This window comes from Salmo trutta, chromosome 6 (assembly GCF_901001165.1).
Source record: "Salmo trutta chromosome 6, fSalTru1.1, whole genome shotgun sequence".
NCBI classification, from domain to species: domain Eukaryota; kingdom Metazoa; phylum Chordata; class Actinopteri; order Salmoniformes; family Salmonidae; genus Salmo; species Salmo trutta.
The window spans coordinates 60,010,754-60,024,706 of record NC_042962.1 but is presented as its reverse complement, the minus strand read 5'-3'; the positions used below and the strand labels follow the sequence as shown (position 1 = coordinate 60,024,706).

General features: G+C 45.5%; 1 protein-coding gene across 6 annotated transcripts in view; it reads left to right on the top strand.

Moving 5' to 3' along the window:
* LOC115196487 (trafficking kinesin-binding protein 2) overlaps positions 1–13,953 on the top strand; it is a 54,375-nt gene that overhangs the window by 36,347 nt on the left and 4,075 nt on the right. For 5 of the 6 annotated variants that reach the window (XM_029757364.1, XM_029757361.1, XM_029757362.1 and 2 more), the window contains 6 exons: positions 2,855–2,992; positions 7,037–7,116; positions 7,262–7,432; positions 7,582–7,886; positions 8,734–8,928; positions 13,258–13,638. In XM_029757364.1, coding sequence (XP_029613224.1) covers positions 2,855–2,992; positions 7,037–7,116; positions 7,262–7,432; positions 7,582–7,886; positions 8,734–8,928; positions 13,258–13,638 — 1,270 coding nt within the window. The remainder of the gene's footprint in view (positions 1–2,854; positions 2,993–7,036; positions 7,117–7,261; positions 7,433–7,581; positions 7,887–8,733; positions 8,929–13,257; positions 13,639–13,953) is intronic. The other variant, XM_029757363.1, reaches the window with a different exon arrangement.

Below are 13,953 nucleotides of genomic sequence, written 5' to 3'. Positions count from 1 at the left end.
CTATGTTGTGTTGTTGTATAGCTGAACCAGCTAGAAGAGGGTTAACTGTGTTGTGTAGCTGAACTAGCTAGCAGAGGGTTAACTATGTTGTGTAGCTGAGCTAGCTAGCAGAGGGGTAACTATTGTAATGACCCGGCTGGGTCATAAAAGGAAAAGAGACGGACTCCAGGTGTGCTGGTCAGAACACAGGTTTATTCCTAAACTGGGCTATTGTTCAGGCCACAGCCCACGCCGCTAAATGCCGAACGTACACAATTATACCATGTCGAGTTAAGGGTCACTCCCATAGGAACAGATCAAGGCCCCGAACAGAAAGAAAGAAAGATGAGACGGTAATCCCTATTTATGCATTTCCAAATCCCGCGGGATTACCCATCATACCCCCCCAACCTTTCCCTCTGTCCTGACATATTTAACCCCTGCTAGTAGCCATGAGAACCATAACACACCCACAAACACAGAACACAATACCGGGTCGTTACACTATGTTGTGTTGTTGTGTAGTTGAACCAGTTAGCAGAGGGCTAACTATGTTGTGTTGTAGCTGAACCAGCTAGCAGAGGGTTAACTATGTTGTTGTGTAGCTGAACCAGTTAGCAAAGGGTTAACTATGTTGTTGTACAGCTGAACCAGCTAGCAGAGGGTTAACTATGTTGTGTTGTTGTGTAGCTGAACCAGCTAGCAGAGGGTTAACTATGTTGTTGTGTAGCTGAACCAGCTAGCAGAGGGTTAACTATGTTGTTGTATAGCTGAACTAGCTACCAGAGGAAAAAAAAAGCTAGCAGGGGTTAACTATGTTGTTGTGTAGCTGAACCAGCTAGCAGAGGGTTAACTATGTTGTGTTGTTGTATAGCTGAACCAGCTAGCAGAGGGTTAACTATGTTGTGTTGTTGTGTAGCTGAACCAGCTAGCAGAGGGTTAACTATGTTGTGTTGTTGTGTAGCTGAACTAGTTAGCAGAGGGTTAACTATGTTGTTGTGTAGCTGAACCAGCAGCAGAGGGTTAACTATGTTGTTGTGTAGCTGAACTAGCTAGCAGAGGGTTAACTATGTTGTTGTGTAGCTGAACCAGCTAGCAGAGGGTTAACTATGTTGTGTTGTTGTGTAGCTGAACCAGCTAGCAGAGGGTTAACTATGTTGTGTTGTAGCTGAACCAGCTAGCAGAGGGGACTCAGTCAAAGTTAAATGAACAGATCTTTATTATCACGGCTGGAGAGGTTACAACAAACTTAATACTCAAAGTACAAGTCTGTCAGAAGCTCTCCCTTCAGCACTCTTTATACAAACTAGGTGTCTCTGCTCTCAGGGTGCAATAAGGCTGATCATGACCTTGCACACATAGTTTCTAGGCGGTGGGCCAAAGTAACAATGTGTTCCCTTTTTGTTCTCCTTCTATCAGTCCTCTCCCTGAGAGCAACGTCCCAGAACATCCTAACACAATCAGGAAACAATACACTATATGTAGTCACGCATTTGCAGAAACACAGAGGACACAAAAATGTCCACTGCACTATGTTGTGTTGTTGTGTAGCTAAACTAGCTAGCAGAGGGTTAACTATGTTGTTGTATAGCTGAACCAGCTAGCAGAGGGTTAACTATGTTGTGTAGCTGAACCAGCTAGCAGAGGGTTAACTATGTTGTGTTGTTGTGTAGCTGAACCAGCTAGCAGAGGGTTAACTATGTTGTGTTGTTGTGTAGCTGAACCAGCTAGCAGAGGGTTAACTATGTTGTGTTGTTGTGTAGCTGAACTAGCTAGCAGGGGGTTAACTATGTTGTTGTGTAGCTGAACTAGCTAGCAGAGGGTTAACTATGTTGTTGTGTAGCTGAACCAGCAGCAAAGGGTTAACTATGTTGTTGTGTAGCTGAACTAGCTAGCAGAGGGTTAACTGTGTTTGGGGTTAAAAAACCCTAAGGTCAATGTCCGTGCCTCCGCTGAAATCTAAATAGCATAACAAAGAAAATCCCCATAAAAATATATCAAAGCTATAGATATGTTTTTTTGCATTGGATGCATCTCATTCCACCGCATGTATGTCACACTTCCACATCTGAGGTGAAAGGTGACAGTGCTAGAGCGGTGTTTGTCAGACCATGAGACATCCTGAAAATCGGTCTTGTCACAGAATGATCTGTAGCGTCCGACCGGTTTGGCCTACAAAACTATTACGACCCCTCTATGGAAAGATGAGACTACTCTCACTAACACGATAGTGTTCTTTGTTTTGCTCTATGACCCGCCCACAAGCGTCTCAGTACAGTCGATCTGCCTACTTCTGCCTGTAGTGTCTGAACAGTCTGGCCTACACACTAATTTGACCCTCTGTGGAACACGTACACTACAGGTCAAATGTTTTAGAACACTTACTCATTCAAGTATTTTATTTCTTTTTACTATTTTCTATATTGTAGAATAATAGTGAAGACATAAACTATGAAATAATACATATAGTAACCAATTAAAAGTGTTAAACAAATCAAAATATATTTTATAGATTCTTCAAATAGCCACCCTTTACCATGACAGCTTTGCACACTCTTGGCATTCTCTCAACCAGTTTCAACTAGAATGCTTTTCCAACAGTCTTGAAGGAGTTCCTACATATGCTGAGCACTTTTTGGCTGCTTTTCCTTCACTCCGCGGTCTGACTCATCCCAAACCATCTCAATTTGGTTGAGGTCGGGGGATTGTGGAAGCCAGGTCAAATAGCCCTTACACAGCCTGGAGGTGTGTTGTGTCATTACCCCCCCCCCCCCCCCCCCCCCCCCCCCCCCAGGCTTATGGGTTAACTATGTTGTGTTGTGTAGCTGAACCAGCTAGTGGAGGGTTAACTATGTTGTGTTGTTGTGTTGTATAGCTGAATGAGCTAGCGGACCGTAATGTAGAGTGTGTGGGGATGCTACATGAGTCTCAGGAAGAGATCAAGGAGCTGCGCAGTAAGAACACTCCGTCTGCAGGAATGAGACGACACCTGCCCTACGGACTCTTCCCCATGGTGAGATATATACCTGCTGTAGTGTGTGTGTGTGTGTGTGTGTGTTGTGTGTGTGTGTGTGTGTGAGGGATGTAACGATTCACCAAAACACAGCAGTCCCCGATTCAAATGTTTAAGATACAAGTGCTTCAGTCCGCGGAACCCAAACCGAACCAAATGTAGCATGCATCGGTCAGAAAATCTATTCAAAGTGAAAAAGACGCTGGTTCACTAATATCTTTCGCTCATATTATATTATTTCTACCTTCTGAAAATACCTCTCATATTTTGTGACAACTGATGTGTCCTCTCCGTTCAGTGTTGAACTGCATGTAACTGTGGTTGACCGTCATTGAGCTACAAGTCATTTTGCAATGTCGAACATCCCCATTAGTCTAGTCAAACTGTGCACTGTGCCCAGCTTCACATGCTGATCAACTCGAGGTAACATGCATTTCCACGTAACACGCTGGGGGTGATGAAACAACATGAATTTTCTATGGAGTGAAGTGGGTGGGGGGACCGTTGGGTGATGCGAGCATGGTCGAGGAAGCATGAACAGGGCGGTATTAAAAATGGGGAAAGCTGAACTTTTTGCAAATACTCTGCGACATAGTGGCGCTATTGACCAATCTAAGCTCACTATAGCTTCCAACCCCTAGTGGATTGGCTATTGATACCTAGCACGACCTGGCCTGCTTTCTAGCACACACATGAGCTATCCAAGTTATTATGTTATGTGGAAGTTGGGCAGGAGGCTGTATTGAATTAGTGGAACCTCAGGTCTGCCGGTTTTTACTAGCAGAAGATACTTTTCGCAGCAGGTTAGGAGAATTAGATTAAGGTTAGGAAAAGGGTTAGCTAAAATTGTCTCCAACGCAAACATATCTAGCAACAACCAGGCCTGCCTTGAGAAGCCATGGATCACAGGATTCATCCACACCAAGCTAAAGGCTAGAGCTGCCGCTTTCAAGGAGCTGGACACTAATCCGGACGCTTATAAGAAATCCCGCTATGCGCTAAGACGAACCATCAAACAGGCAAAGTGTCAATACAGGTCTAAGATTGAATCCTACTACACCGGCTCTGGATGTGGCAGGACTTGAAAACTATTAGGTACTACAAAGGGAAATCCAGCTGCGAGCTGCCCAGTGATGCGAGGCTACCAGACAAGCTAAATTCCTTTTATGGTCGCTTTGCGGCAAGCAACACTGAGAGCACCAGCTGTTCCGGAGGACTGTGTAATCATGCTCTCCGTAGCCGATGTGTGCAAGACCTTTAAACAGGTCAACATTCACAAAGTCGCGGGGCCAGACGGATTACCAGGACGTGTACTCAAAGCATGCGCGGACAAACTGCCAAGTGTCTTCACTGACATTTTCAACCTCTCCCTGGCCAAGTCTGTAATACCTACATGTTTCAAACAGACCACCATAGTCCCTGTGCCCAAGAACACTAAGGTAACCTGCCTAAATGACTACCGCCCCGTAGCACACACGCCGGTAACCATGAAGTGCTTTGAAAGGCTGGTCATGGCTCACATGAACACCATCATGCCAGAAACCCTAGACCCACTCTAATTCGCATACCGCCCCAACAGATCCACAGATGACGCAATCTCAATCGCACTGCCCACTGCCCTTTCCCACCTGGACAAAAGGAACACCCATGTGAGAATGCTGTTCCTTGACTACAGCTCAGTGTTCAACACCATAGGGCCCACAAAGCTCATCACTAAGTTAAGGACCCTGGGACTAAACATCTCCTTCTGCAACTGGATCCTGGACTTCCTGACGGCCGCCCCCAGATGGTAAGGGTAGGTAACAACACATCTGCCAACACTGGGGCCCCTCAGGGGTGCGTGCTTAGTCCCCTCCTGTACTCCCTGTTCACCCTCAACTGCATGGCCAAGCACGACTCCAACACATCATTATGTTTACTGACGACGCAGCAGTGGTAGGCCTGATCACCGATAACGATGAAACAGCCTATAGGGAGGAGGTCAGAGACCTGGCAGTGTGGTGCCAGGACAACAACCTCTCTCTCAGTGTGAGCAAGACAAAGGAGTTGATTGTGGACTACAGGAAATGGAGGGCCAAACAGGCCCCCATTTTAACATCGAAGGGACTGAAGTGGAGCAGGTTGAGAGCTTCGTTCCTTCATGTCCACATCACCAACAAACTGTCAGGGTCCAAACACACCAAGACAGTTGTGAAGATGGCACGAGAACACCTTTTCCCACTCAGGAAACTAAAAAGATTTGGCATGGGTCCCCAGATCCTCAAAGTTCTACAGTTGCACCATCGAGAGCATCCTGACCGGTTGCATCCCAGCCTGGTATGGCAACTGCTCGGCATCTGACTGTAAGGCCCAGTACATCACTGCGGTCTTCCTGACATCCAGGACCAATATACCAGGTGGTGTCAGAGGAAGGCCCAATAAATTGTCATAGACTCCAGTCACCCAAGTCGTAGACTGTTTTCTCTGCTACCACACGGCAAACAATACCGGAGCTCCAAGTCTCCTTAACAGCTTCTACCCACAAGCCATAAGACTGCTGAACAAGTAATCAAATGGCCACTCAGACTATCTCCATTGACCCCCCCCCCCCCCTTTGTTTTTACACTGCTGCTACTCGCTGTTTATTATCTATGCATAGTCACTTTACAAATTACCTTGGCTATCCTGTACCTTCGCACATTGACTTGGTACCGGTACCCCCTGTATATAGCCTCCACATTGACTCTGTACCGGTACCCCCTGTATAGAGCCTCCACATTGACTCTGTACCGGTACCCCCTGTATATAGCCCCCACATTGACTCTGTACCGGTACCCCCTGTATATAGCCTCCACATTGACTCTGTACCGGTACCCCCTGTATATAGCCCCCACATTGACTCTGTACCGGTACCCCCTGTATATAGCCCCCACATTGACTCAGTACCGGTACCCCCTGTATATAGCCTCGTTATTGTTATGTAAATGTATTGTTACTTTTTGATTAGATTTTTTTTTTTGAAATATTTTCTTAAATCTATTTCTTGAACTGCATTGTTGGTTAAGGGCTTATAAGTAAACATTTCATGGTAATGTCTACACATGTTGTATTCGCCGCATGTGACAAATACAATTTGATTTGGTTTCCACTAATGTGATGTCGCGTGAGGTAGGCGGCCTGTTACTTTAGTTTTGGCAGTTTTGCTTTAAACAATCAGTGTATATGGTCATTTTTAGATATACAGGGTAAAGTTGATAATTTAATAATAAGGAAAGCAAATCATTTCTGCGAGGCGCACTGCGTGGTCGAAGCGAGGGGAGAAGAACACGCAATAAAAAAAATTAAACGGGTGAAATTCAAAGTTGTGCCATATATTCATTGGCTATGTCATAGCTAATTTGTAAACAATAAATATTGATACATTACTACCTCAAACACTTAAGCTGCAAAAACATCAAGTTAATCAGTGGGTGATGGGGATTTCAGAACCAAAGTGGGGGGAGAAAAAACAGGCTAGATTGCCCACCTAATCTGATAGTGGTCATGGGGTGGTAGATGCCTAGTCTCCTTTATGGCTCAGATCAGGTGCCTAAATGACATACATAATTTACACACAGACACAGAAGTCAGCTCAGACAGGTCCAGCTCAGACAGGTCCAGCTCAGACAGGTCCAGCTCAGACAGGTCCAGCTCAGAGAGGCCCAGCTCAGAGAGGCCCAGCTCATGAGCTCCATCAGCAGCAGATTTGTATTTAGAATGGAAAATGAATGTGTTTATGCAGCAAATGTTAGTGCATCAATTCATTCTCTAATTAAACTCAATCATTTCAAACTAAAACGTATCGTTCCTGTATCGTATTGGAGCCCATGTATCTAGGTACCTATCAAATTATCTTTAAAGGGTAAGATGCACGTCCGGTGTGTGTGTGTGTGTGTGTGTGTGTGTGTGTGTGTGTGTGTGTGTGTGTGTGTGTGTGTGAATATGTGTATGTCAATCCTATTTATGTGTGAATATGTGTGCCCAATAGTGTGTGTACCTATTAATGAATGTAAATGACTGTCTCAGGACTCCCTGGCAGCAGAGATTGAGGGCACCATGAGGAGAGAGTTGAGTGTCGAGGACGAGGTGGCTTTCCAGGACCAAAAGTCAGTATAGAACACACACACACACACACACACACACACACACACACACACACACACACACACACACACACACAGAGAGAGAAGATCAAAAGCAATAAAAGCAGAAGCTCTCTTCCTCTCCTTCTCCCTCTCTCCCCATCCCCAGAGTTTCCCAGAAGAGGGTGTTTCAGACTGTACGCGTGGTCAACGAGTCGGTAGAGCGAGCTGCGGCGATGGCCACGCCCCCTATCCCCGGCTCGGGAGGCAGCTGCCTGGTGATGACGGCCCAGCCCTTCCTGTCCGCACAGGGAATCGACCAATCACACTGCGGCGCCAAGTGAGTTACCCAGGTTGATGCTGATTGTTAGACAGAATTTAGCATAATATTTTATATGATTTAATTCAAACTTATTTCAGTGAATTTAGAGCCTACAGAGGAGTATATTTGGGTAAGCATGTGTTTGTGTTGCGTGTCTGTCTTTGTAGTAGGGAGGAGGTCCCGCTCGGCAAGCCTGGCGCACCAGGAGGAAATGACCTCGTGTCGGCGCTGCACCGCCTCTCCCTGCGGCGGCAGAATTTCCTGTGCGAGCGGCAGTTCTTCCAGGCGGAACGCGATAAGAAGCTGGAGGCCCTGGCCGGGGGAGTGGAATCAGATGTGGAGGGGAGTGGCTACAGCTCACCAATGAGCAGCGTCATGTCATCCTTCACCAACCTATCAGAGTTCTCGGTCTCGTCCAGCTGTTTTAAGACCTTCCTGCCTGAGAAGCTGCAGATCGTCAAGCCCATGGAGGGTAAGGATACGTTCATGCTTTAAGTGTAGTCATGATAATGGGCGCGTTCCAGGCTGTGCGATAAGCAGCCCCGCTGCACAAATTAACCAGTGATTGAATGCCACATCCTCTACATTGCAGTCAGGCATCAGATTTCAGTATGTTAGGCTGCGTTTAGACAGGCATCCCAAATCTGATTTTTTTTGTCACAATTTTATCAGAGGTGATTGGTCAAAAGACCAATATCTGATGTGATTGGACAAAAGACCAATTGGTGAGAAAAAGATCAGAATTGGGCTGCCTGTCTAAACGCAGCCTTAGAGATGTGGTTACTGAATGTAGGTGGCCTGGAATGCAGCCAATAGCTATGATATCTATCCAGGAGTTATTCCTGACCCAATAGCTATAATATCTATCCAGGAGTTATTCCTGACCCAATAGCTATGACGTCTATCCAGGAGTTATTCCTGACCCAATAGCTATGATATCTATCCAGGAGTTATTCCTGACCCAATAACTATGATATCTATCCAGGAGTTATTCCTGACCCAGTAGCTATGATATCTATCCAGGAGTTATTCCTGACCCAATAGCTATGATGTCAATATTATCATATCTGTATACTGGTACTCTTGTAATTAGGATATTAATTAGGAGTTTTAGTTTAGTTGTGATGTTACACATTGATCCCTGACCTCTAACCTTTGACCTCTCTAGGCTCCCTGAGACCAGAGTTTAAACCCACTTGGTCACATTATGATATCTGTCAACTGTAACACTCCTAATTGTCATCTGTGAATATTATATTATGACTGTGAGTAACGCATTTGACGCCTGACCCCTAACCTTTAACCTCTGATCCCTCTAGGCTCTCTGACTCTGCACCACTGGCAGCAGCTGGCCAAGCCTCACCTGGGCACCATCCTGGATCCCCACCCGGGCGTGGTCACCAAGGGCTTTCGGCCCCTCCCCCATGATGCTCTCGCCGACGCCGTCTACCGCCTCACCGACCTGGAGGAAGACGAAGAGGGAGGCGACGAAGAACAGACATATGACATGAGAGGTACTTTTATTCACTATGTACATTTCACAATTGATAAATATATATACATACATACATACATACATACATACATACATACATACATACATACATACATACATACATACATACATACATACATACATACATACATACATACATACATACATACATACATACAGTTGAAGTCGTAAGTTTACATACACTTAGGTTGGAGTCATTAAAAATCGTTTTTCAACCACTCCACAAATTTCTTTGTTAACAAACTATAGTTTTGGCAAGTTAGGACATCTACTTTGTGCATGACACAAGTAATTATTCCAACAATTGTTTACAGACAGATTATTTCACTTATAATTCACTGTATCACAATTCCAGTGGAATTGAACTGTTTGGCCATAATGACCATCGTTATGTTTGGAGGAAAAAGGGTGAGGCTTGCAAACCCGCAGAACACCATCCCAACCGTGAAGCACGGGAGTGGCAGCATCATGTTGTGGGGGTGTTTCGCTGCAAGACGGACTGGTGCACTTCACAAAATAGATGGCATCATGAGGGAGGAAAATTATGTGGATATATTGAAGCAACATCTCAAGACATCAGTCAGGAAGTTAAAGCTTGGTCGCAAATGGGTCTTCCAAATGGACAATGACACCAAGTATACTTCCAAAGTTGTGGCAAAATGGCTTAAGGACAACAAAGTCAAGGTATTGGGAGTGGCCATGACAAAGCCCTGACCTCAATCCCATAGAAAATCTGTGGTCAGAACTGAAAAAGCGTGTGCAAGCAGGGAGGCCTACAAACCTAACTCAGTTACACCAGCTCTGTCAGGAGCAATGGGCCAAAATTCACCCAACTTATTGTGGGAAGCTTGTGGAGGGCTACCCGAAACATTTGACCCAAGTTAAACAATTTAAAGGCAATGCTACAAAATACTAATTGAGTCTATGTAAACTTCTGACCAACTGGGAATGTGATGAAAGAAATAAAAGCTGAAATATATAATTCTCTCTACTCTTATTCTGACATTTCACATTCTTAAAATAAAGTGGTGATCCTAACTGACCTAAGACAGGGAATTCTTACTAGGACTAAATGTCAGGAATTGTGAAACTGAGTTTAAATGTATTTGATTAAGGTGTACAGTCGTGGCCAAAAGTTTTGAGAATGACACAAATATACATTTTCACAAAGTCTGCTGCCTCAGTTTGTATGATGGCAATTTGCATATACTCCAGAATGTTATGAAGAGTGATCAGATGAATTGCAATTAATTGCAAAGTCCCTCTTTGCCACGCAAATGAACTGAATCCTCCAAAAATATTTCCAATGCATTTCAGCGCTGCCACAAAAGGACTAGCTCATGTCAGTGATTCTATAATTAACACAGGTGTGAGTGTTGACGAGGACAAGGCTGGAGTCAGCATGACAGAGTGATCTGAGTTCAAATAATAGACTGGAAGCTTCAAAAGGAGGGTGGTGCTTGGAATCGTTGTTCTTCCTCTGTCAACCATGGTTACCTGCAAGGAAACACGTGCCGTCATCATTGCTTTGCACAAGAAGGGCTTCACAGGCAAGGATATTGCTGCCAGGAAGATTGCACCTAATTCAACCATTTATCGGATCATCAAGGAGAGCGGTTCAATTGTTGTGAAGAAGGCTTCAGGGCGCCCAAGAAAGTCCATCAAGCGCCAGGATCGTCTCCTAAAGTTGATTCAGCTGCGGGATCGGGGCACCACCAGTACAGAGCTTGCTCAGGAATGGCAGCAGGCAGGTGTGAGTGCATCTGCACACACAGTGAGGCGAAGACTTTTGGAGGATGGCCTGGTGTCAAGAAGGGCAGCAAAGAAGCCACTTCTCTCCAGGAAAAACATCAGGGACAGACTGATATTCTGCAAAGGTACCGGGACTGGACTGCTGAGGACTGGGGTAAAGTCATTTTCTCTGATAAATCCCCTTTCCGATTGTTTGGGACATCTGGAAAAAAGCTTGTCCGGAGAAGACAAGGTGAGCGCTACCATCAGTCCTGTGTCATGCCAACAGTAAAGCATCCTGAGACCATTCATGTGTGGTTGTTTCTCAGCCAAGAGAGTGGGCTCACTCACAATTTTGCCTAAGAACACAGCCATGAATAAAGAATGGTACCAACACATCCTCCGAGAGCAACTTCTCCCAACCATCCAGGAACAGTTTGGTAACGAACAATGCCTTTTCCAGCATGATGGAGCACCTTGCCATAAGGCAAAAGTGATAACTAAGTGGCTCGGGGAATAAAACATCAATATTTTGGGTCCATGGCCAGGAAACTCCCCAGACCTTAATCCCATTGAGAACTTGTGGTCAATCCTCAAGAGGCGGGTAGACAAACAAAAACCCACAAATTCTGACAAACTCCAAGCATTGATTATGCAAGAATGGGCTGCCATCAGTCAGGATGTGGCCCAGAAGTTAATTGACAGCATGCCAGGGCGGATTGCAGAGGTCTTGAAAAAGAAGGGTCAACACTGAAAAGATTGACTCTTTGCATCAACTTCATGTAATCTTCAATAAAAGCCTTTGACACTTATGAAATGCTTGTAATTATACTTTAGTATTCCATAGTAACATCTGACAAAAATATCTAAAGACACTGAAGCAGCAAACTTTGTGGAAATTAATATTTGTCATTCTCAAAACTTTTGGCCACGACTGTATGTAAACTTCCGACTTCAACTGTATATAAACTCAGAAAAAAAAGTAATGTCCTCTCACTGTCAACTGCGTTTATTTTCAGCAAACTTAACGTGTAAATATTTGTATGAACATAACAAGATTCAACAACTGAGACATAAACTGAACAAGTTCCACAGACATGTGACTAACAAAATTGGAATAATGTGTCCCTGAACAGGGGGGGGGGGGGTCAAAATCAGAAGTAACAGTCAGTATCTGGTGTGGCCACCAGCTGCATTAAGTACTGCAGTGGATCTCCTCCTCATGGACTGCACCAGATTTGCCAGTTCTTGCTATGATGTTACCCACTCTTCCACCAAGGCCCCTGCAAGTTCCCGGACATTTCTGGGGGGAAGGGCCCGAGCCCTCAACCTCCGATCCAACAGGTCCCAGATGTGCTCAATGGGATTGAGATCCGGGCTCTTTGCTGGCCATGGCAGAACACTGACATTCCTGTCTTGCAGAAAATCACGCACAGAACGAGCAGTATGGCTGGTGGCATTGTCATGCTGGAGGGTCAGGATGAGCCTGCAGGAAGGGTACCACATGAGGGAGGAGGATGTCTTCCCTGTAACGCACAGCGTTGAGATTGCCTGTAATGACAACACTCAGACCGATGATGCTGTGACACACCGCCCCAGACCATGACAGACCCTCCACCTCTAAATCGATCCCGCTCCAGAGTACAGGCCTCGGTGTAACGCTCATTCCTTCGACGATAAACGCTAATCCGACCATCACCCCCGGTGAGACAAAACCTCGATTCATCAGTGAAGAGCACTTTTTGCCAGTCCTGTCTGGTCCAGTGACGGTGGTTTTGTGCCCGTAGGCGACGTTGTTGCCGGTGATGTCTGGTGAGGACCTGCCTTACAACAGGCCTACAAACCCTCAGTCCAGCCTCTCTCAGCCTATTGCGGACAGTCTGAGCACTGATGGAGGGATTGTGCATTCCTGGTGTAACTCGGGCAGTTGTTGTTGCCATCCTGTACCTGTCCTGCAGGTGTGATGTTCGGATGTACCGATCCTTTTGCAGGTGTCGTTACATGTGGTCTGCCACTGCGAGGACGATCAGCTGTCCGTCCTGTCTCACAGTACGGACATTGCAATTTATTTCCCTGGCCACATCTGCAGTCCCCATGCCTCCTTGCAGCATGCCTAAGGCACGTTCACGCAGATGAGCAGGGACCCTTGGCATCTTTCTTTTGGTGTTTTTCAGAGTCCGTAGAAAGGCCTCTTTAGTGTCCTAAGTTTTCATAACTGTGACCTTAATTGCCTACCGTCTGTAAGCTGTTAGTGTCTTAACGACCATTCCACAGGTTCATGTTCATTAATTGTTTATGGTTCATTGAACAAGCATGGGAAACAGTGTTTAAACCCTTTACAATGAAGATCTGTGAAGTTATTTGGATTTTTACTAATTATCTTTGGAAGACAGGGTCCTGAAAAAGGGACGTGTCTTTTTTTGCTGTGTGTGTGTGTGTGTGTGTGTGTGTGTGTGTGTGTGTGTGTGTGTGTATTTTGCCTATTGTAAAATGACTGACTGGGTATTGAAAATGTGCTACATAAGTACTATGTCTTATTAATATTATTAAAATGATAGTTTAGCAGTCTCACTAACAAAGGTTTTGGACTTTTCAGGAAACAGAGGGAAGGAAGGGACAGACGCCTGGGAGAAGAGGATGGAGAAGAAGGGAGAGGAGGAGGAGGAGGAAGGAGGGATCACCTTCAAGGTGCAGTGCTCATCAACACCGGAGGAGAACAGGGAGAGGATTAGGGAGCGTTTGCCGTTGAACGGGCCACCGGTGTGTCCCGTGTCTCCCGTTTTCCTACCAGTACCAGGCTCTCCACAGCTCCCTCTATTCCCGATCACCTGTGACCTCCCTATGACCTCTAATGCCCCCTGTGACATCATCAGGAGCCCGGCTCTCTTGGCTCCGCCCGTCACTGTCACGTCCATGGCTCCTGTCCAATCCCAGAGCCTGACTGTCACCAGTCTTACCACTACTACATCCTCGTCAGGTAAGTAAAAAAAAAAATCCTTAATTGTGAAACAGCCGCGTCCGTTTGCGATATTAAAACACCAAATAAGTTACTACAAACAACGGAGACTGTTTTTCCCCTCTGACATAATCGTCCTCACCATAGAAGATCACAATATGTTTCACCATGTTGCCCGACGCTCCTCAGCTCAGCAACAACAACCATAACAACGTGGTGGAGCGGCCACTGGTGCTGTTTCCCCTTACTACAGATTACATCATTTAAAAATATTCTTTCCCAAGATAACAAACTGAAAAGGGTCGTTATTGGAAGCCGTTGGTCTGTGATGGAAGT